Raw genomic sequence first — 20,395 nt, forward strand, 5'->3', positions numbered from 1 at the left:
TGAACTCTTCCTAAATAGATAAAACAGCATCATAACAATTTGCCCAGCCTAATTGGAGGAGGTTATCCAAACCTGACTGAGGATGCTCAACAAACAAGATAAAGACAGCTTTAATTGTCCTGAAGGCTTAAAATTCCTCCCAAGGAAAGTATCAGTGGCAGTGGCTAGACAGCTGGGTTTCTAAGAAAAGCATAGCTCTTTCTACCATGAGAGGGATTAAATCTTTAAGGCAGCCTCTTTTTCTCCAAAAGGCATTTAGATAGTAAAGGGGAATGAAATTAACTTTCCCTCACCCCTCACCTGATTCAATTCTGACTCACTTCAGATGGGAAGGACAGCTGTAAAACCACTACAGCACTTGGCTTTCAGGTGGTTGGTGGTATGTTTGTTTCCGAGGTGTAGGAATACTATTCAGCAATAAAAAGGAAGGAAATAGGCATACATGCTATACATGAATGAAACTCAAGAACATTCTGCTTAGTAAAAGAAGCCACGTATTGTATCATTCCATTTATATGAAACACCCCAATAAAAGACAAATCTTTAGAGACAGGAAGTAGGTTGGTGTTGCCTAGGGCTGAGGGTGGGAGAGGATTGGTGGCCAACAGTCTGAAGGGGCCCTTTTGGGGGTGCTGGGAGTGGTCTATAACTCTGTATGTAAACTTATTAAAAATGGTGGGAATTACTGAAAAGGGATGGATTTTATGATACAAAAATTACTGGTTATTCTTTAAACCTAAATAAAGTCCTATTCTTTGGATTAAAAAAAAAAAAAAAACTTAAACGAAACCGTGCCTCCTCTCTTGGATCTGGGAGTGGGTTCCCCAGGGGTCATGCAAGTCATCTGTCCGTCACTTACACTCCCCGTGAATTCTACTTTCTCCCGTTTCCTCACGTAAAAAGTCAGCAGGGTGAGAGAAATACAGGGTGTTAAGCACGTTCCCAAATCTTAAATGTATGCAACCACAGCAGACACCAGGTCTGGGAATTTGAAAGGCAGTCAGACACAAACGCTTCCTATTCTGGTAAAGAAGAAAAAGCAAATGTGATGCAGAGTCCGGGCTCCACGGGACAGTAGATGGAGCCGCCGAAGAAAAACCGACTCCGGCAGAAGCCAAGTCGGGAAACCAACTCGGGAGGCTGGATCCCTAAGATCCGAAAGATAACCAGTCCGTGGACGGGGCTCCTCACGAATACGGGGCACGCGTGATCACACCCAGGTTGGCCTGACTTTAGAAGTACACCGTAGGAACAAAGTAGGAACTTTGCTGCCACCGGGAGCACGAAGTTGGGAAGTTTGTTTCCGAGGCCGCGTGTGTACCTGGCTCTCCTGGGGCCCAAGGCCTCCGCGTTCGCGGCGCCGCCGCTCCCGCCGCGGGGACCGTGCGTGGGGCCCACTCCTCCCCAGGACCGAGAGAGAGGCCGGCTCTCTCTAGCCCTGGTGGGGTCGCCACACGTCGCGCAACCTCCCTGCCGGAGCGCGGTGCCGCCGCCGTCTCACACGCGTTCGGAAGGGCCTGACGCCTGCTCCCACGAGGTCCCCGGGCCTCCCCCTGCTCCCACGAGGTCCCCGGGCCTCCCCGCCCACCCCCGGGGATGGACGCGGCGTCCAGGTGGCCGAGCCCCGCGCCGCGGGGGTGGCGCCTTGGCGCTGCTTCACCCCGGGGCGGGGCAGGGAAGAGGCGGGGGTGCGGGCGGAGCTGGATGGCCGCCACCCGGCCCCCGGGGACCCGCTCGCACCCGCTCCCCGCGCGCCCCCCGCACAGTGCTCATGCGCGCAGCGCAGCCTTTATAGCCGCGCGGGAGCCGCGCTTTCCGCACTCGGGCGCAGCCGGGCGGTTCCGACTCAGGTGCAGAGCCCCCGGCGTCCGGCGTGGGCTAGAGGGTCCCTGCCGCCAACCAGGTCTCTCTCCACTCTGTCGCTCGCAGCGTGTCTGTCTGTCTTCACAGCGCACGCTCCTCCTGGTCCGGGGTTGCACCTCGATTCTGCGTTTGGCTCGGTTTGCAGCCCGAGCGTCGCCTCCAGCTAGAGAACGGGGCACGAGCTCCCGGGCAGCGGCCTCTCCGGGCTCCCCCTTTCCTTGGCCGCCCCTGGGTTTCCGAGGAGTGGGGTGGGAGGCGGGGAAGGGGGGGGGGTATCCCGCAGGCGAGGGCGGGCGCGGTGGGGGTGGGGACGCAGGGGTCTCTGTTGCATTCTCCGTCTCTCCCAGGTCCGAGTAGCCCCTCTTCCACCAACCATGTGGGCATCCTGGATTCCGGTTCTCTGCCTCGGTGGGTACGCGCGCCTCTCCCCGCCCCTTTCCCCTCGCACCGAGCGAGGTGGAAGCTGGAGTCAGCCCTCGCGCTGTCCTCTCTCCGCAGGTGTCTGTCTGCTGTTGCCGCCGGAGCCGGTAGGCAGCGAGGGAGCCGGTGAGTTGCGGATCCAGGTAGTGGGAGGGGCTGCGGGCCGGCTTGTGGAATAGCGCTCAGATGGAGCCTCTGGGCCAAGGCCGGGTACCGGAGCGTGAGGACGCGAGGGCTGGCACTGCTGCCTGGCTCACCCCATTCATACCCACAGTCTGTCTACTCCAGCTTCCCCGTTTGTCCCTTGCAAAGGAGCTCCTGGGGTCCGACCGGGACAGTCTTCCCAAGGTGCGGAGAAGGAAACCTCCCATATTCCCCTCCCCCCAGCAAGCCGAGCAGACTGTCAAGGCTAGGGGTGTTCGTTGAGCCCCACCGAGGGAAACACTAGTCCCGGGTGTTCCGCAGCGTTTGGGATCAGGGAGAAGCCTTCAGACTGTCAGAGGAGACAGAGAGAGAGAGAGAGAGAGAGAGAGATACTTACATCGTTGTCCCATCTCGTGTGACCCTCTTTTTGTGTTTTTAGGAATGACCCTATAAAAGCATCTATGGGCTCATTTCACATTCGAGAGAATCTAAAAATAGTTTGTTCCCCATCTAGTAGTCTGAGTAAGGGTGTGTGGTTCGGTGTATTTTATAAAATGTAAAAAGCAGACTCTTTTCAAAATCTATCCTTTATTTTCCTTGAAAGGAGAAATGAAGGTAAGTATTGCAGAGGACTGTATTCAGCGCCCCCTGACACACCCACACACTCACACACACACACACACACACACACACACACGCACGCGCGCGCCCGCCAGAGCTGGCAGCTAAAGGCTGAGCCTCTCTGGTGCGTCTGAAACTGGGAGGTAGGATTGAGGCTGTTTGGTAACAGGCATGAAGCACGTAGTATGAGGCTGCTGGTTTGGGTAAGGATTTTAACTGGCCCAGCAATCTAGAATGTTTCAGAGCATTCATAGTCAGCATTGTACTTTTCGTGGAGTCCTGCCTTCCCTTCCATGGATGTATACAGTCCAGGGTACAGCTTGGCACAGAGAGCTCTTAGAAGAGGCTCCTTGTTAGAGACAGGATACTCAGTTGGGCAGTGTGACCAGATAGTAATGCTATCTTGGGGAAAAAAAACCAAATTTTTTAAAAATTATTAACATCTGTTTCAAAAAGGTTTGGATAACCACAATTTCCAGTGTTTGGAAAATAGTATTTAATAACAATATTTAATAATTCACTTTAATATTCACAGCAGATTGATGAATTAATATGTTTATTAAGGTATCTTGTTACATGTAGCCAAGGGCTTGTCTCTAACATCTTTTGTAGTAGTAACTGTTATTATTCATCAAGTTGATCATGTAAAACCTCAGTATTAGCGCAGGCAGATTCTTTACTGTCTGAGCAGCCAGGGAAGCCTTCAGTATTAACGCAGGCAGATTCTGTGCTGTCTGAGCTGCCGGGGAAGCCCTCAATATGTGCCTTCTAAAACTGCATTCACTGCCTGATCTCTCTCCCTGCACAGATCTGGAGCGGAAATAAGCTGGTTCAATTCAGATAAAAATGCTCTGTTCTGAAGGGGACTAACTTCTCTGTTTCCTGCCCTGCAGGAGAGGTAGAATTTTCCTTGAGCTGTGTGACCTTGGGCAAATTAACCTCATGGCTTTATTTATTTCAGCTAAAATGAATGGTTGAGCTAAATGGTATTCTTTAAAGTGAAGCATCTTTTGACTGATTTGCTTAAATTAAAATATAATTTTAATGCACAGCACTTGACAAAAACTGACATAAATGGCCCTCCGAAGTAAAGGATGACTTCAATTTGTGTGTGTCATGAAAATATTCCTCAGAGGTTCAACCCAGATTTAATATCTTCACCTCAGGCAACTATGTACACAATTAAAATCAGAGTTGAGATTCTGGAATGAATTAATAAATGGCCAATGACTAACAGTATTTTCTAGTTCTCATATATTCCCAAACTAATAAGAACTGAGAAAATTCTCCCATTAGACTTTATAGTGACTGAGGACTAGATTAATTGGAAAACTTATTTTTGGCTTGCTAAAATCTGGAATGGTAGAAATTGTACCTAAGTCAATATTCTTAACAAAAAGTGTAGAAATTGGGAAAGTAAAATTTTAATCTCACATCCTAGTTCCCCCACCACTACTCACCTAAAAGTCCTAAGAATGGTTATTACATTCTCTCCTTTCTCTTCAGTTCCCATCCCTATCACATGCTCTACCAGAGGCCTGGACATCAGGAAAGAAAAAGCAGATGTCCTCTGCCCAGGCGGCTGCCCTCTAGAGGAGTTCTCCGTGTTTGGGCACATAGTGTATGCGTCTGTGTCGAGCATATGTGGCGCCGCTGTCCACAGGTAAGCCCGGATACACCAAAGGGAGAGGAGAACAAGTGTGATTATTTCCTTTCCCTCACTAGCCATCTGGACACCCCCTCCCACCTAGTCTTTCTTTTGGTACCAATCTTGGCCATAGAAGATGGATACATTTTTAAGATTTTCCTGGATCTCCTTGAATCACCAACTACATAAGGGACGCTTTCTAAATAAAGGCAAATTGCATTATTTTTTGATAGCTTGCTTCCTGTGATTCTAAAACACTAGGGCTTCCCTGGTGGCTCAGATGGTAAAGAATCTGCCTCCAATGCAGGAAATCTGGGTTCAGTCCTTGGGTTGGGAAGATCCCCATGGAGGAGGAAATGGCAACCCACTCCAGTATTCTTGCCTGGAGAATCCCATTGACAGAGGAGCCTGGTGGGCTACAGTTCATGGGGTCACAAAGAGTCAGACGCGACTGAGCGGCTAAGCACAGGAAAGAGTCCTAACCATGTACTCTATTACTGAGTTTTTACTATACAGCAGTCATTATTTTAACTTCCAAGACAATGGTACAGTGAACAAGGTAGGTACAATTTCACCCCATTTTATAGATGAAGAAATTGGATTTAGAGAGTTGTCAAGTATCTAGCCCAGGGTTGGTTACCATTGTTAGCAAGTGCCAGAACTGGGACTGAAAGCCCAGGTCTGCCTCCAGAGCCCATATTCATCACCACTCTGCTATCCTGCAAGAGAATGGCCAGGATGACACTTCTTTTCAATGAAGTCCGAGGACAGGTAGTTAAGTATTTTGGAAAACTAAGAAAATCATTTGACACTCTTAACTCTGATCCTCTGAGCTATATGTAGGAACAGGATACTGCAAGTGTGTCCTTACTAACACTAAAGAAGTTTAACAGCAGAAAACCATTTTCTTGGGCAGATTTTGTACCTCTGCACGTTTTTAAAAAGGTTGACAGTTTTTGAAAAGGTTGATGGCTTCTCTGCTGAACTGTTTTCTTGATTAGTCAGAGCAGTAGATGCAACATAGCAGTATAAAGTCAGTCCAGTGCCCCTGCAAAAGTGTGGATAGAATCTCAGCTGCTCTTCTTGTGTTGCAGGGGGGTAATTGGCCACTCAGGGGGACCCGTGAGAATCTATAGCCTGCCAGGTCGGGAAAACTATTCCTCAGTAGTTGCCAATGGCATCCAGTCTCAGATGCTTTCCAGATGGTCTGCTTCTTTCACAGTGACAAGTAGGTACAATTAAGTTGTTCTTACTTTTGCATGAATATTTTCTCCCTAAACCCCAAGAACGTTTTCTGCTTTTCTTAGCTCAAACTTTTTGACTCTGATGGAAAAACTTGTGATCAAGCCTGGAGAGGTCAACTGCAGGTTAAGGTCAGGGGATATGATGGGTCAGGGACACACTCAAACCAAAGTTGGGCTAATAGAGGGAAAAATCATCTTGCTGCCAGAAGATGGCAATAGAAACTTGAATTGCCTGCAGTCAGGATGCCCTGACATTTAACAAATAACCCTAAAAATAGAATGAGTGTGAATTCATTTTATGAATACCTCTTAAAAATATGATACAGTAGATTCATTTTGGTTCTTTGAAACTAGATTCAGCAACTACTCCTGCAATTGCCACCACTCTATTACATTTATCATCCCATAGAACTCTAAATTATTCATTATTCTTTGATGGTAAAGAAGGAAGAGGGAAAACATAGTCTTCTTTTTATTTTAACAGAAGGCAAAAGTGGTACCCAGGAAGCCACAGGACAAGCAGTGTCCACAGCACATCCAGCAACAGGTATGAAATACAGAACCTGTCTCCTAGTTGCCTGACACAGCACTGGGAAGTTATAAATAAGTGTTATTGATAGAAGCTCTCCCTCTTTTTAAAATACTGATAATAAATAAACACAAAGCAAGTGTCTTTACTGGTATATTGAGTAGGGAAACTTTCAGTATTAAATTTCAAATTCCTTATCCTTTGTTTTCATTGGTAAACTCTGGTACCAAATGTTTTCTTAAAGTCCTAGTGTTTCTCCCTGATTTGATAAACTGGTCTAAGTATCTTGAACTTCTCGTTCCATTTGTCATATAAAAAATAAATGAGTGCATGTCTATCTTAAAAATAGCCAGGGATCATCCTTTCAAAGACTGGCAATTTAAAGTCAAAGAAGCTAAGAACATTAAAATCTAACTCTGAGTTTCCAATCCTGCCTCAGTTGTGGGTTTGGGATATCAAAGTCATGGATTGGGGGCACTTTAAATATGTAGGTCTACAGTCCTGACTTCTTTTTGGAGGCATTACTTCCCTATTCCAGAAAATCATGAGGAAATTGATTTTTTTTTAAAAGTTTTTTCAAGAATGCCACTCCTTATCATGAGCTTTTTCCATGTGGGTTTCTTTCTGTGGAACTGTCTTCCTGTTGATAATGCCAAGTACTTCTTTTGTTTTAGGCAAACGACTAAAGAAAACACCAGAGAAGAAAACTGGCAATAAGGGTAAGTATCTGGATATCCACTTGGGAATATAACATTTTTTCTCTCTCTTCTCTTCTTCTTGAAACTGCTAATGGAAAGATTTGTTTTGGTGTTCACAGACTGTAAAGCAGACATTGCATTTCTGATCGATGGAAGTTTTAATATTGGGCAACGCCGATTTAATCTACAGAAGAATTTTGTTGGGAAAGTGGCTCTAATGTTGGGAATTGGAACCGAAGGACCACACGTGGGCCTTGTTCAAGCCAGGTACAACCCTTGAGAAAATGGAAGGAGACTTGAATGATGTCTTGAATGACAACAAATGATCCTTTTAGTGGGTACATTAATTTCAGTTTGGTATAAACATACTGAGTTGCAGACAGTCTGGATTCTCAAACTGTAAAGTCAGAATCTAAGACTGCTTAAGCAGACTGGGAAGTGCTTCCTCTTTTGGAATAAAAGGATTTTGAGAATTACATGCTACCATTTGAGGACCAGAAGGCAGGCTAAAGTCTTATTGCTTATACAGATTACCTCTGCACATCTACTTTGCTCAGTTCCTAGGTTCTCTTCACTGAAGGAGGAAGCTGTGATGTTTATTTCTCTTTCCTATCCTATTGTTACTCTTTTTAGCTCTTTCCATATTCCATTGATTGGCAATCTGAAGCTTAATCTTTTATTTTATAATACTATATACTGATGTCTTTTAGGATTATAATATGCTTATCAGAGAAAGCTTGAACAACATATAAAACACACAAATTTCCTAAATATACCCCTCAGAGATAATCAATATAAAATGTTGTATTTCCTTTCAATATTTTAAGAAAACATTTGATTATACCTATGTTTCTTTTTCAAAAGTTCAGATTATAAACCTGCTTTTTTATCATTCAGTATTTTGAACATCTCATATCACAAATATGCTTCGAAAAATTGAATATGTTCCTTAGCATGATTTATTTAACCATTCTATTGTTTTTTCACACTTGCCCTGTGCTGAACATCCTGTCATCTTTGTGCCATCTCTGATGAGTTCATTAGGCTAGAGTCCCAGAAGTGAAATTGGGTCAAAGGGTTGTGACATTTTTAAGGCTTCTGATATAAACAGTTAAATTGTTTTCTAAAAAGTTGATTCAGTTTAAACTACTCTCAGCAGTGTGTAAGGGTGTCACTAGTAGTATTACAAATATTTATATTTCATTTGTTCTTATGTTATTTTTTACAGTTGGTTCTTAATTTAGATAGAATTTTTTTAACTTTTGGTGTTTTTTTGGCCATGCTACGTGGCATGTGGGATCTTAGTTCCTCAACCAGTGACTGAACCTACAGCCCCTGAAGTGGAAGCTGAGAGTCTTAATTGCTGGATCACCAGGGGAGTCCCCTAGATAGAATTCTTTCAGTGTGAGAATCTTTACCTTTGTTGTTTTTAATACATAATTTAACCACTGTCCCCCCCCCAAAATTGAGCTTATTCTATTCAATATCAATTTATAACTTTAGACACATGTTTCTTTGATATGTATGCTAATTCTAACATCTTTTCTACAATGCTTGGATTATAGTAGCTTTAGTGTACATTTTAACATCTCATAGGGCAAATTCCCCTCAATTTTTTCTTCTAATTTTTTTCTTTGCTGTTTTTATCCAATTGGTTTTTCAAGATGAAAGTCTACACTACTTTGTAGACTCATACAAAGACTGCTGCTGCTGTTGCTGCTCAGTCGCTTCAGTCATGTCCAACTCTTCTCTAAACTTTCTGCTTTATAATTTTTCTATTTTACGAAGAACATTAAATAGATAAACTATGTCAAGTTTAAGTAGAATAAAAGAATGTCTCATTAAGGATGCACAAATAAGACTAAACCACGTAAATTATTTGGATAGTGGCAAAGTGACCATAAAAATGAAAAAGTTATTCATGACATCTGATTTTGTGACCCAACATTATAATACCAGGTATGCAGAAATCATGCCACCAGAAATGCAGGAATACAATGAGTGCAATACTTGTCCTTCAGAAATCTTGATTTAATGGCAATTGATAATGCTAAGATCTTAAAATATTGCACTGATGAAATTTTGACATCTCTAAAAACTAAACATAATAAATTATGCTGTTTTTACTCAACATGGGTTCTAATGAACAGAGTGGTTATAAAAGCTGCAATTTATGCTATGTAAATAGTAAAATTTACTATTAAATCTAAAAAATCTCAAATCTGTTAAAATATATGTAATTCTAAGATTGGCAAATGTCAATATCATCTAAAAAAAATTCAGTATTATAATACTTTATAATTTGCTTGTAAGTTACCTTTAAAAAATGTTGGCCTTAGTGTCACTGAAATTGCCTTGTCTGATCAGAAAACTGGGTTAATAGACCCAGACTGTTCAGAGCTTCCAAGGTCCCTCCCTGAAGCAGACTTAGCCTCACACCCACCTGTGATTCAATTATCCGGTGCCCAACTCTGCAGAGTTTCATTGAGCTCAGTGCCCTGAGCCACTTGGTCCAGGTACTTCATATAGTTGAGGAGTCAGGCAAACCTGAATTTTAAATGTGGTGTGTGTGTGTGTGTTTTTTTTGGGGGGGGGGGTAGGGGGGTAAGTTACCTAAATGTTTTGGGCCTCCATTTTTTCATTTATTAATTGGGACAATAATTCCTACCTTGTAGAGTTATGATGAAGTGAGATTAGACTTGTAGCAGGTATTTAGCATATTACTCAGAATACAATAAACCCTCAAGGTAGCAATTGTTTTTGTTACATTTCTGAAAGAACCCTAAAACTTCAAGTAAAATGCCATACGTTAGTTGCCTGTATGCTGTGGAATTAAGAAACTTAGGCATTGTCCAATGTAAGGACTTTAAAAAAGGTATATAATGTTCCTTGTTTGTCTTTCCAATTCTCTCTGGATAACTTTTTTTTTTTCTTTTTTTTAACCTAGTGAACATCCTAAAATAGAATTTTACTTGAAAAACTTTACATCAGCCAAAGATGTTTTGTTTGCTATAAAGGAAGTAGCTTTCAGAGGGGGTAATTCCAATACAGGTAAGTAGACTTTGGTATCTGAGAAGTGACACAGAGGTGGTTATAAATGATCAGACACATAAGACAGTGTTATGCTATTTTATATAAGCAGATGTGAACCTCTTCCCCCTGGAATTGGTCTTGGTTAGCTCTGCACTTGATCATCTATTTAATTTTTAATGGAAAAGGTACCAAAGGGTTTACTGATATTGCTCATTAGAAAAACAAAAACATGACATCATGACTTATAATCCTCATATTGGATAGGGCAGATGTCACATTAGAGAAGTACCTGTTTAGAATGTTTAAAAGAAATGAAGATCAACAGACTCATCTAATGGACGCAGATGTGACAGGAAGAACGAGAAAAGAACTCTGGACCTTCTGAGGGGAGATTTCCTGTTCTGAGTCTGTAGTGCTACTAATCAGTCACTAAGGGGCTAGATGGAGAGAACAGGGACAGAAGTGGGAGTCAGTTCTGTGTTTCTGACTGGTGATTGATGTAAAGAAAGGAAATAGGCTTCTGGGAGGTGATGGGGGATGTGTGGGTTGTGAAGACAAAAAATAGGGCTGATGGATAATTAAACTTTCCCATCTGCTGCATCTGTTAAAGAAGTGAACTCCATTCAAGTTAAATTCTTAAACTTCAAAGCATGAAGTTGGTACAGGGACATAGAAATGTCATTTGAGCAGTGGTGCTGTTCCAGTTTGCTTCTTTTTCAAACCTAGGAAAAGCCTTGAAGCATACCGCCCAGAAATTCTTCACAGCGGACACTGGAGCGAGGAAAGGGATTCCCAAAGTGGTGGTGGTGTTTATTGATGGCTGGCCTTCTGACGACATCGAGGAAGCAGGCATTGTGGCCAGAGAGTTTGGCGTCAATGTATTTATAGTTTCTGTGGCTAAGCCTATCCCTGAGGAACTGGGAATGGTTCAGGATGTTGCATTTGTTGACAAGGTAAAGAGTTGAGAGATGTCTTCTAATATAGTAGTGACTCAGTTTGGGACCTCAAGGGGTAGTGCTGACTGGCCCAGATCTGGATTAACTTTGAACACTCAAGATTTAACATTTTCATAATTTTAAAGAAACAACTTGTAATTCCTTTGGATATCTTTTATGTCTCTCTCCCATCAGGCTGTCTGTCGGAATAACGGCTTCTTCTCTTACCACATGCCCAATTGGTTTGGCACCACAAAATACGTAAAGCCTCTGGTACAGAAGCTCTGCACTCACGAGCAAATGATGTGCAGCAAGACCTGTTATAACTCAGTGAACATTGCCTTTCTGATCGATGGCTCCAGTAGTGTTGGAGAAAGTAATTTCCGCCTCATGCTTGAATTTGTTTCCAACATAGCTAAGACTTTTGAAATCTCAGACATTGGTGCCAAGATAGCAGCAGTACAGTTCACCTATGATCAGCGCACAGAGTTCAGTTTCACTGACTATAGCACCAAAGAGAATGTCCTAGCTGTTATCAGAAACATCAGCTACATGAGTGGTGGGACAGCTACTGGGGATGCCATTTCCTTTACTGTTAGAAATGTGTTTGGCCCAGTGAGAGACAGCCCCAACAAGAACTTCCTGGTAATAGTCACAGATGGGCAGTCCTATGACGACGTGCGAGGGCCTGCTGCTGCTGCACATGATGCAGGTAAGGTCCATGTCCTTTGTATGGGAAGGGAACTGGGAGGGCTTCAGTCAAATTGAGGGGTAAATATAAACTTAAATATTTGTTGTATTGAACATCTACAGGATGGCAGTCACTCATCTAGAGTTTTACCCAGTATTAACTGATTGCATTGTCAGAGCAGCCCTACTAAATCTCATTCTATAGATAAGGAAACATACACAAATCTCACCTAGTAAGTGGTGAGGCCAATATTAAAACCCAGGCAGAGTATTAAAACCCCAAGGGACTGGGTGGTTAAGGCTCTGTGCTTCCACAAGGAGCACAGTTCTGATCCCTGGTTGGGGATCCCACATGTTGTGTGATGTGACCCAAAAAAATTAAAGAAAAAAATAAAAGATTTTGTAATCCTCTAAAAAAACCAAACCAAAACAAAAAACCCAGGCAATTACAGTTTATCATAGCTTACTACAAATCTATTTGATCATTTATCCTTTTAGTTTTCAATCTGGCATGGATTTTCTAAGATCACCAATAAAGACTAATCCTATTCTATTTAGATTTCCTTTTGAGAGTCTCTGCTCCCCAACCCCCCACTTTGAGATAATTAAATTCTATTATAAAAGGATATAAAAAGTTTCTTTTTCTTAACCTAACCTTAACATTACTGTTGGCAAAGACCACTATTTCATGAAAACATTAAGCATGTGTGTTGCTGAGATCAAACAGGCCAACAAAAAGCTGAGATTCCCTTTCCCGGAACAAAAACTGAGTGATTGGGAGTCCAAAAATATTTAAAATACAAAAACGCTAACTTTGGAGGAGGGAATGAAGAATCTTACATTTTTCTATACTCCTCTTGTGCTTCCTTTTCTCTACTTAATTCCTAATGACATCTCCTACTTCCCTGGTGGCTCAACTGGTAAAGAATCCGCCTGCAATGCCGGAGACCTCGTTTCGATCCCTGAGTTGGGAAGATCCCCTGGAGAAGGGAAAGGCTACCCACGCCAGTATTCTGGCCTGGAGAATTCAGTCCATGGGGCCACAGAGTTGGACACAACTGACCAACTTTCACTTCATTTTACATATTTATTAGCACCTCTGCTAATGCACTTGTGTACTTATACAGGTATTGATGGAAGTTTATTAAGTAGGACAGAGAATGGATACATGAAATTTTATATATACATTGGCTTATTTCTATACATCTGGCTTAATGTATTTCTCAACTAACTTATGTTGAAGATCTGTTTGCTATCATACTCCTTAAAAGTATAGCTTACTCAATTTATGCTAACAGGACTGGATTTAGGCTAAATTCAAATATATCCTCCCTATATGATTAATTGAACTTAAGGAAGTTGGGCCACACTGTTTTCATGAAAGTTGTTGTTTAGTGATAGTGAAGTGAGAGTTAAAAAAAGTCAGAAAAATAAGATGGGCTTTCAGGGCTAGGTCACAGTTGTTTTGGTTTAACTTCAATTATATACTGGGCCGGACCTAAACAATCTGAACTTGAACACACAATGAAGAGTGACGAAAACTGAAGGGGAAAAATTTTGACTTTTTTTGCCAGGGAGAGGGGAAACATTAGCGCTGCTGATAAATCAGAATTATCTCAAGTAACTCTTACATCATCTAAACCTGCTTTATTTATATCTTAAGTATTCACAACTCTGAGTACTTTACATAACTAGGAGGAGGCTGAAGCTTTAGATAGGAGGGGAGTAGCTATTTTAGAAACCCTCAAAACTTTATGGGGATTTCACTCGGTAGATACAGATGGTAGTCTCCATTTCATATTATTTATGGATGTTTTCATGTTAATATTTTGGCCATGTTACATTGCATGCAGGTTCCCCAACCAGGAACTGAACCTTCACCTCTTGTAGTGGAAGCGTGGTCTTTAACCACTGGACAGCCAGGGGAGTCCCTGGCTGTTTTTACCAGAAAACTTTTGCTTTGAGGTTCAAGACTTTTTTTTTTTTAATATTGGCCCGTTTGCTAATGTAACACATACAGAATGAAATGGGAGAAAGTTATCATTCAACAGCGGACTAGTCATCATTCCCCAGATAAGAGCTTTAAGACTTACCTCATTTGTATGCCACATGTTCTGTGTCTTTCTTGCTATATTATACTGGCCATGACTCCAGTATGATGAATAACTGAAGTGAAGACACCAGGTAGTCCTTTCTCTTGCCAAACTCAGAGGGGAAGTTTTCACCATTTCACTAAATACGTTGGTTCTTATTTTTAGATTATCAGGTAAAGAAAGCTTCCTTCTCTTGCTAGCTGTGTACTGTCATGAATGGATGTTGAATTTTGTTATCAAATTACTTTTTCCTTTCAGTGATCATGTATCTGTTAAGATGGTAAATTACATTGATGGCAAAACTTCTGGTTCTGACTAAATTGGTTAGCCAGTCCCATCACAATGACTATTAAAAACCTACCCCAATAATTTGGTACAGGGGATTTACTTCAGGCATTTTAAGGCAGTTTCGTGTGCAACTGTGTACTTATGTGTGAAAAATATATACATGTAATTTTATGCTTCCTTTGGTTAGGAAGATCCCCTGGAGAAGGGAATGGCAACCCACTCTAGGATTCTTGCTTGGAGAATCCCCATGGACAGAGGAGCCTGGTGGCCTACAGTCCATGGGGTTGCAAAGAGTTGGACAAGACTGAGCAACTCATGTTGTAATTTTATGCAACTGTAACTTGGTTTTAATTCACTTAAAAATATTTCCATTGTAGGTATCACCATCTTCTCTGTTGGTGTGGCTTGGGCACCTCTGGATGACCTGAAAGATATGGCCTCTAAACCAAAGGAGTCGCATGCTTTCTTCACAAGAGAGTTCACAGGATTAGAACCAATTGTTTCTGATGTGATCAGAGGCATCTGTAGAGATTTCTTAGAATCCCAGCAATAATGGTGACATTTTGACAACTGAAAGAAAAAGTGCAAGGGGATATAATGTATAAGTTGTATTCTAATAATATTGAAATACTACATAGCATACTAAAATCAGAGAAAACTATTATATTAAAGATGCCAAAAATGTAAGCAAATAAGCATTCATTTAAAGATACCTTCTAATTACAATTTAGGCTTGATTGTTCAGAACGCTTCATCATCATGATCCTTAGAATCTCAGGAAAGAGACAGTGTAGATTATTAAGAGTTCTATTTTAACATGCATATTAAATGTATAAATATGCAAATTCTATACAGCTCAATAAAAGAACTTGATATTTAGACCCAAAGCAACATTCCTTCTCTAATTATTACATATATAAGGAAAATGAAAGACAAATAGAAAAAAGCTCCTTAAAATATATTTTGACCCAAGTAGATGTCTTAAAAGTCAATCAACAATATAGATGTTACTTAATACCCTAAAGTTGTAATTACAGATGAAATAGAAGCGATTTAGGTCATCAAGCCTCTTTTGCAGTGTATTTTCAAAACTTATAGCAAATATCACACTGAACAAGATGGCAGCATTTGCCTGGTATTTTTCTATTTATATCCTTAGTTTTATAGTGTATTGATGTATTTGGCTTGTACTCTACAAGTCACCAATGTATTGAAAAACAATTAAGTTGGTAAAATTTTACTTACCACTTAGAAGCATTTAGCTTTAAAGAAAAGCACATCTTCCAAACAGCTGAACTGCAGCAAAGACTATTTAAGCAATAAAACTGCTAGTGACTTCAGGTGCCTGACTTACCATTCTACGTGTCTCTCCCTAGGGCATGGTAAAATTTCTTTACTTCATGTGGAAAGACCAACTGAGTTTTTTCTTAAAATCACATATTAAGACTTTTTTTCAATTACTTATTGAATGCCTTCTGTTCTAGGCATTATTCATGGCCAGTACCAGGTTAAACAGTAGGAAATACTTTTGAGTACTTTGTTCAACAAAGTTGTTTTGTTATGAACAGTATTTTTACTGTTGTGAAGTTGGTTCCTAAGAACAGCGATCCAAACTCCCTTAATGTAACTATCATTACCCCACCAAGAACTCTCCCCAGATAGACGTGCTGTCATATCCTATCCCATCTTCTCTAAGACCAAGTTTTCTATTTCCTCTCACACATACACTGATCTTATATGAAATGGTTTACAACCACCCAAACCAGTCAACCTGGCAAAGATGTTAACTGGTTGGAATATCACTCCAATAAATGTTTTGAATTTAACAATTTTATAGTCTGTGTAAAAGGAATGAAAGGGCTATGTATCAAAGGCAGAAGTGAAATCGTCTTTGACACTATGTCAATGACTCCCCTGACCACCACCCCCTGCCCCTTATAAGCCACAAATATGACCAATTCATGTAACAAGAACTTTCATTTAGCAACAGAAAAACAGGTTTAACATTTTTTTCCACAATAGACAACTTTCAGCTGAGAAGACCACTCTTTAAAATATTTAAACAAATCCCCATCCTCTAGTCATTAGCTCTTTTAAAAATTTTACAAGGAACAAAAGTTTTGAGGTAACCAGGGAAGCTTATATTTTGACTTGAAGAGCAAGAATAGAGCATAAATGAACATTTTAAGTTACTATCAACTTTTTTGAGGTAAACATAGTCAAAGGGTTAACAACTAAAAAGAGGATTTTTAAAACGATATAATTAAACTTTGCAGGTATGCCTAATATCAATTATGCTAGCCCATTTATCACCTTTAATATATTAAATGAGACTTTGGTATTCAGTGGATAACTTAGAGAACATGAAAAAAGTACATGAATAATATGAAAAGAATATTAAATACTGAAAAAGTTAACATGTGAAAGTCTGTATATAAAAATATTCTTAAACTTTACATATAAATCATTTACTAGTCAAATGAATCTACATAATTTCCTGTAAGTCACAAATGAAAGCACACAAAATGAAAATGATATTCTTTTGCATCCTTTTAGTCTCTTCCAAATGTTTAATATTGTAGAGAAAATACAACCAAAGTAGATAAGAGAAAAACATATACTGATACTGTTTTTATGCATTTCAGTTTTAACACATTCCAAAAATGGTGTTTATGCATTGCCATAACGATAATCGTATTTCAGTTAAAACAGTAATCATTGCCTTGGAACAGCTGCCAGAAACAATATTAAGCTTTGGAAAGCTTGCTCTTAAATTATTTTAAAAACAAAGGGGTGGAGGGGAGAGGAAAACAAAATGCATCTCTAAGTTGAATCTTCAACTGAGAAAACCAAAACCCCAGTATTTTAAGGAAAACTTTTGAAAAGTTTTAGTGTTTCACCAGCCATGACTAAAATTGCCACTTGAATTTTTATGGTAGGTGGCAAAATATCTCAAAGTATGTATAATGTATTTATTTATTTTTTTTTGCAGTAGGCATAGAATGCCTACCATTAAGCATATTAGAATAGATTTTGCCAAGTTTTTCTAATGTTTTCAAAGTTTTCTAATGTTACCTTCTAAGTCCATTTGTAATTCCCTTCAAAGAAAAAGGATATTACTTGTTGAAGGAAAAGTCTGAAGATACTAATACTTAACATCACTTATGAGGATAAATTTTAATTAATGAGTAATACAGTTTATTCTCTGCTGAACTCTTCTGTGGGAAATAGGTTTGGCTAGATAGGAAAAACAACAATATTAACTGAAATTCAGACTTTAATAAAGCAGTAGGATATCTTAAGGATATGATATAAAATTGTGTCTTTGCAACTTGTTTTTATTGGGGGGGTTATTTTGAATTATCTAAATGTCAATAATTTTTTTTTTAAATCCCCAAATGAGGTGAAATACTTTAAAAAAACATTCTTAGTAGTATTAACTGTTCTAATTTTGTTGAAGATTATCAATAAACAGTACAAAATTTAAAAGAAGAGCATAAAAATGAAGGACTCACTGAGAAATCATCTCCATTACCTAGTTTAACAATGGAGAATAAAGTATTGCACTTTATTATTTAACACAAAATAATGTAGCCAACAGTAACATACAGGTACACAATTTAATATTTATTATATGCATTTTATATACATTATTTTTCAACAGCGGTACGTTTGCTATGTGGTACAATCTTAAAAATTTGCTGATTCATAGTTTGTAAAACAAAAACCTTACAAAACTCATCAAAACTCGCAAACTGATCAGAAAAGTTTTTTGGAAGACTAGAAAAAATACTTTATTGTCTTAATCATGCATTACACAAACAAAATCTTTAGTTACACCATAAAATTAAGCACATCTGAAAAAATAAAACAGGGATAACTAGTCCAAACACAGCAGATTTCTGTATCCTGATTCAACTATTTTTGTATCCTATTTGTATTTCAAATTTTACTCCAAATATTTTAAAACAAGATAGTTTTGTCTGGAATCATGGTAAACCAAGATATGTATCTAGGGGGAGTCACCTTGGTTTGTAGCTTAAACTATAAAATATTCCATTTTTAGTCTATTTTAGACTATCAAAGAGTTCCAAAATAGATATACAGGTTCCTTTAGCACATTAATAAAAGGATATAAAGACCAACAAAAAGTGAAATAAATAATAGGCTATTAGCAAGATGGATAATCCTTGATAAATAAACTTGTAAATACAGTAAGATGTACAAAATATCACATAGTGATAGGATGCCAAGATTAGTTTTTTTATTTTTTTATTTTTTAAGAGTTCATTTGGAGTACTAAACCCCACCGTTTCATTTTAATACACTTAATAGTCCTTGGTTTAAGAAGACAGTTACGGTGATGATGATGGTGATTTAGCATCTTTATGGAAAGACTTAGCTGAGCCATATTATGCAAAAGAAGGAAAGAGTGTGGTTACGCGGCAGCGGGTCAGTGAGATCTCTGTGTTTCAGGGTTGTATAATGCAGAAAAACTTCAATACAATCTTGAGCACTGTTGTGACAGGCTAAATATATAAAAAGACTTATAAAAACTAGAATTTTATCCAAACATTTTGTGCAACTAATGCTAAAATATCTTAAGTTAAATTTTCTTTCTTTTTTTTTTTAAAGCAAAATAAGTTTAAAAGGGAATCTGTGGCATTCAACCGATAAACAGAAGATCACTAAGAGATGAAAAAAGCTACTCTTGGAGCTCACTTCCCCCCAACAAGAGCACCACATTCCTAACCCTAAGGCAGCACACAGAGTCCAAAACAAAAGTCTTTTTATCAGATCAGACTCCACATTGGCTTAAAGATACCTAAAAGACAGACATACGCTCAGTTCATATCCAGTACAGGCCACAAATAATGGAGTCCTTTTTTTGTCCCACGAAATACAGTAATTACAATTAAATTAATGAGCCTGACGTTAAGATGTGATTTCCACCAATTTATGCCTGCCCAAATAGCCTTCACCAGGCAGATCATATGTAGTGTCATATCATTAACTTTTTTGATGGCAGTGATGCAGACCCTTTGTGTCCAAGCAAATCTGCTGTTATGGTGAGAGTTTCTGTTGATTCACACAAATACTTTGGCAAGGGCATCAGCCCCTGCACTAGCAATGTATGCTTTTGATGGATGGAAAGCAACATCATAAATTGATTCATCTAGTTTCTTCCTATGTGCTGTTATTTCCTGCACACATGTCTTGCTGTCCAAATTCCACAATCTAATAGAACAGTCATGGCCTGTAAAAGAATAAATAAAAAATGTTACTTAGTAATAATTCTATTATAAAATTTGTGGGCAGGACAGGAAGTTCAGACTTACTTCCAGACATCAAATAGATTCCATTAGGATCTACTGCTAGGCTTGTAACAGCATCCAAATGAGCTACCATAGAATGGATCATTTTACCTAAATAAAACATAGCAGAGAAGATTAAGTTTTCAAATAGTTACTAACTTGGGCAATCAGAAACCATAATACAACATCAACATAAAACAATCTCAGCAACAATAAACAACATATAATTTACCATTTTAAACATTGGAGAGGGTACAATTCAGTGGCTTTTAGAACTTTCATCATGATGTACAATCATCACCATTATCTAGTTTAGAACATTTTCATCTCTGCAAAAGGAAAGTCACTCCCCATTCCTCCTTCCAAGTCCCCGTAAGCACTAATGTCTTCTCTATGGACTGGCGTATTCTGAATGCTTCATACAAATGAAATCATACAATAACCTGTGGCTTTTTGGGTCTGCCTTCTGTCATTTAGTTCCTCCACTACAATAATATTCTAAAGAGAATTTTAATTCTAATGCAGAACTTTTCCAATTACTTCAAAAGATATTTGTGTAACATTAAACTGATGGTATTTGATAGTGGAAAACAATGATTATAGAGCTGCATTAAAAGCTTAAGGTCATATAAAGGGGAATTAAGAGTGAAAACAGAATCTTTCTCATTAAGAGATGCTTTATTTAAGAGACTCTTTTATACACAGAGTTAATGTTAAATCACCAGAGAATACATTCCTATCTAAAGATTCTAATAGCATCATTTATCTTTTGAAATGTCAATCATCTTATATATAAGAAAGAAAGGGGAGAAGGGTGGGAGTACATCAGAGAAATTACTCTGGATTTCCCCAGATAGTAACAAAAGCACTATTC

The 20,395-nt window shown here is 39.4% G+C and overlaps 2 protein-coding genes across 6 annotated transcripts in view; one reads left to right on the forward strand and one right to left on the reverse strand.

Moving 5' to 3' along the window:
* Positions 1–1,796: 1,796 nt before the first annotated feature.
* COCH (cochlin) lies at positions 1,797–16,032 on the forward strand. Of its 2 annotated transcripts, none has more exons than XM_027521401.1 (12): positions 1,797–1,903; positions 2,211–2,271; positions 2,362–2,409; positions 4,555–4,711; positions 5,791–5,924; positions 6,425–6,487; positions 7,144–7,188; positions 7,287–7,434; positions 10,115–10,218; positions 10,927–11,153; positions 11,331–11,847; positions 14,584–15,546. In XM_027521401.1, exons 2-12 carry the CDS (start codon positions 2,238–2,240, stop codon positions 14,757–14,759), a joined length of 1,653 nt encoding a protein of 550 aa, XP_027377202.1. In that variant the 5' UTR covers positions 1,797–1,903; positions 2,211–2,237; the 3' UTR covers positions 14,760–15,546. The 2 variants fall into 2 exon arrangements, with proteins under 2 accessions (XP_027377202.1, XP_027377203.1); XM_027521402.1 differs by having other exon boundaries at positions 1,811–1,850; positions 14,584–16,032.
* Positions 16,033–17,745: 1,713 nt separating this feature from the next.
* The window catches only part of STRN3 (striatin 3), a 107,460-nt gene continuing 104,810 nt past the window's right edge, over positions 17,746–20,395 (reverse strand). For 2 of the 4 annotated variants that reach the window (XM_027521400.1, XM_027521398.1), the window contains 2 exons: positions 19,546–19,632; positions 17,813–19,463 (listed from right to left, as the gene is read on the reverse strand). In XM_027521400.1, coding sequence (XP_027377201.1) covers positions 19,294–19,463; positions 19,546–19,632 — 257 coding nt within the window. In that variant the 3' untranslated portion in view covers positions 17,813–19,293. Of the gene's footprint in view, positions 19,464–19,545; positions 19,633–20,395 lie in introns of all 4 variants that reach the window. The other 2 variants (XM_027521396.1, XM_027521399.1) reach the window with 2 other exon arrangements.

The sequence above is a fragment of the Bos indicus x Bos taurus genome, chromosome 21, assembly GCF_003369695.1.
Source record: "Bos indicus x Bos taurus breed Angus x Brahman F1 hybrid chromosome 21, Bos_hybrid_MaternalHap_v2.0, whole genome shotgun sequence".
Taxonomy (NCBI): domain Eukaryota; kingdom Metazoa; phylum Chordata; class Mammalia; order Artiodactyla; family Bovidae; genus Bos; species Bos indicus x Bos taurus.

Bases quoted from the DNA above. Each gene is read 5' to 3' on its own strand.
- COCH (XM_027521401.1), top strand. From the start codon at position 2,238: ATGTGGGCATCCTGGATTCCGGTTCTCTGCCTCG. The intron at 7,189-7,286 runs GTAAGTATCTGG...TGGTGTTCACAG, and splicing joins GAAGAAAACTGGCAATAAGG to ACTGTAAAGCAGACATTGCA. The intron at 11,848-14,583 runs GTAAGGTCCATG...TTTCCATTGTAG, and splicing joins TGCTGCTGCACATGATGCAG to GTATCACCATCTTCTCTGTT.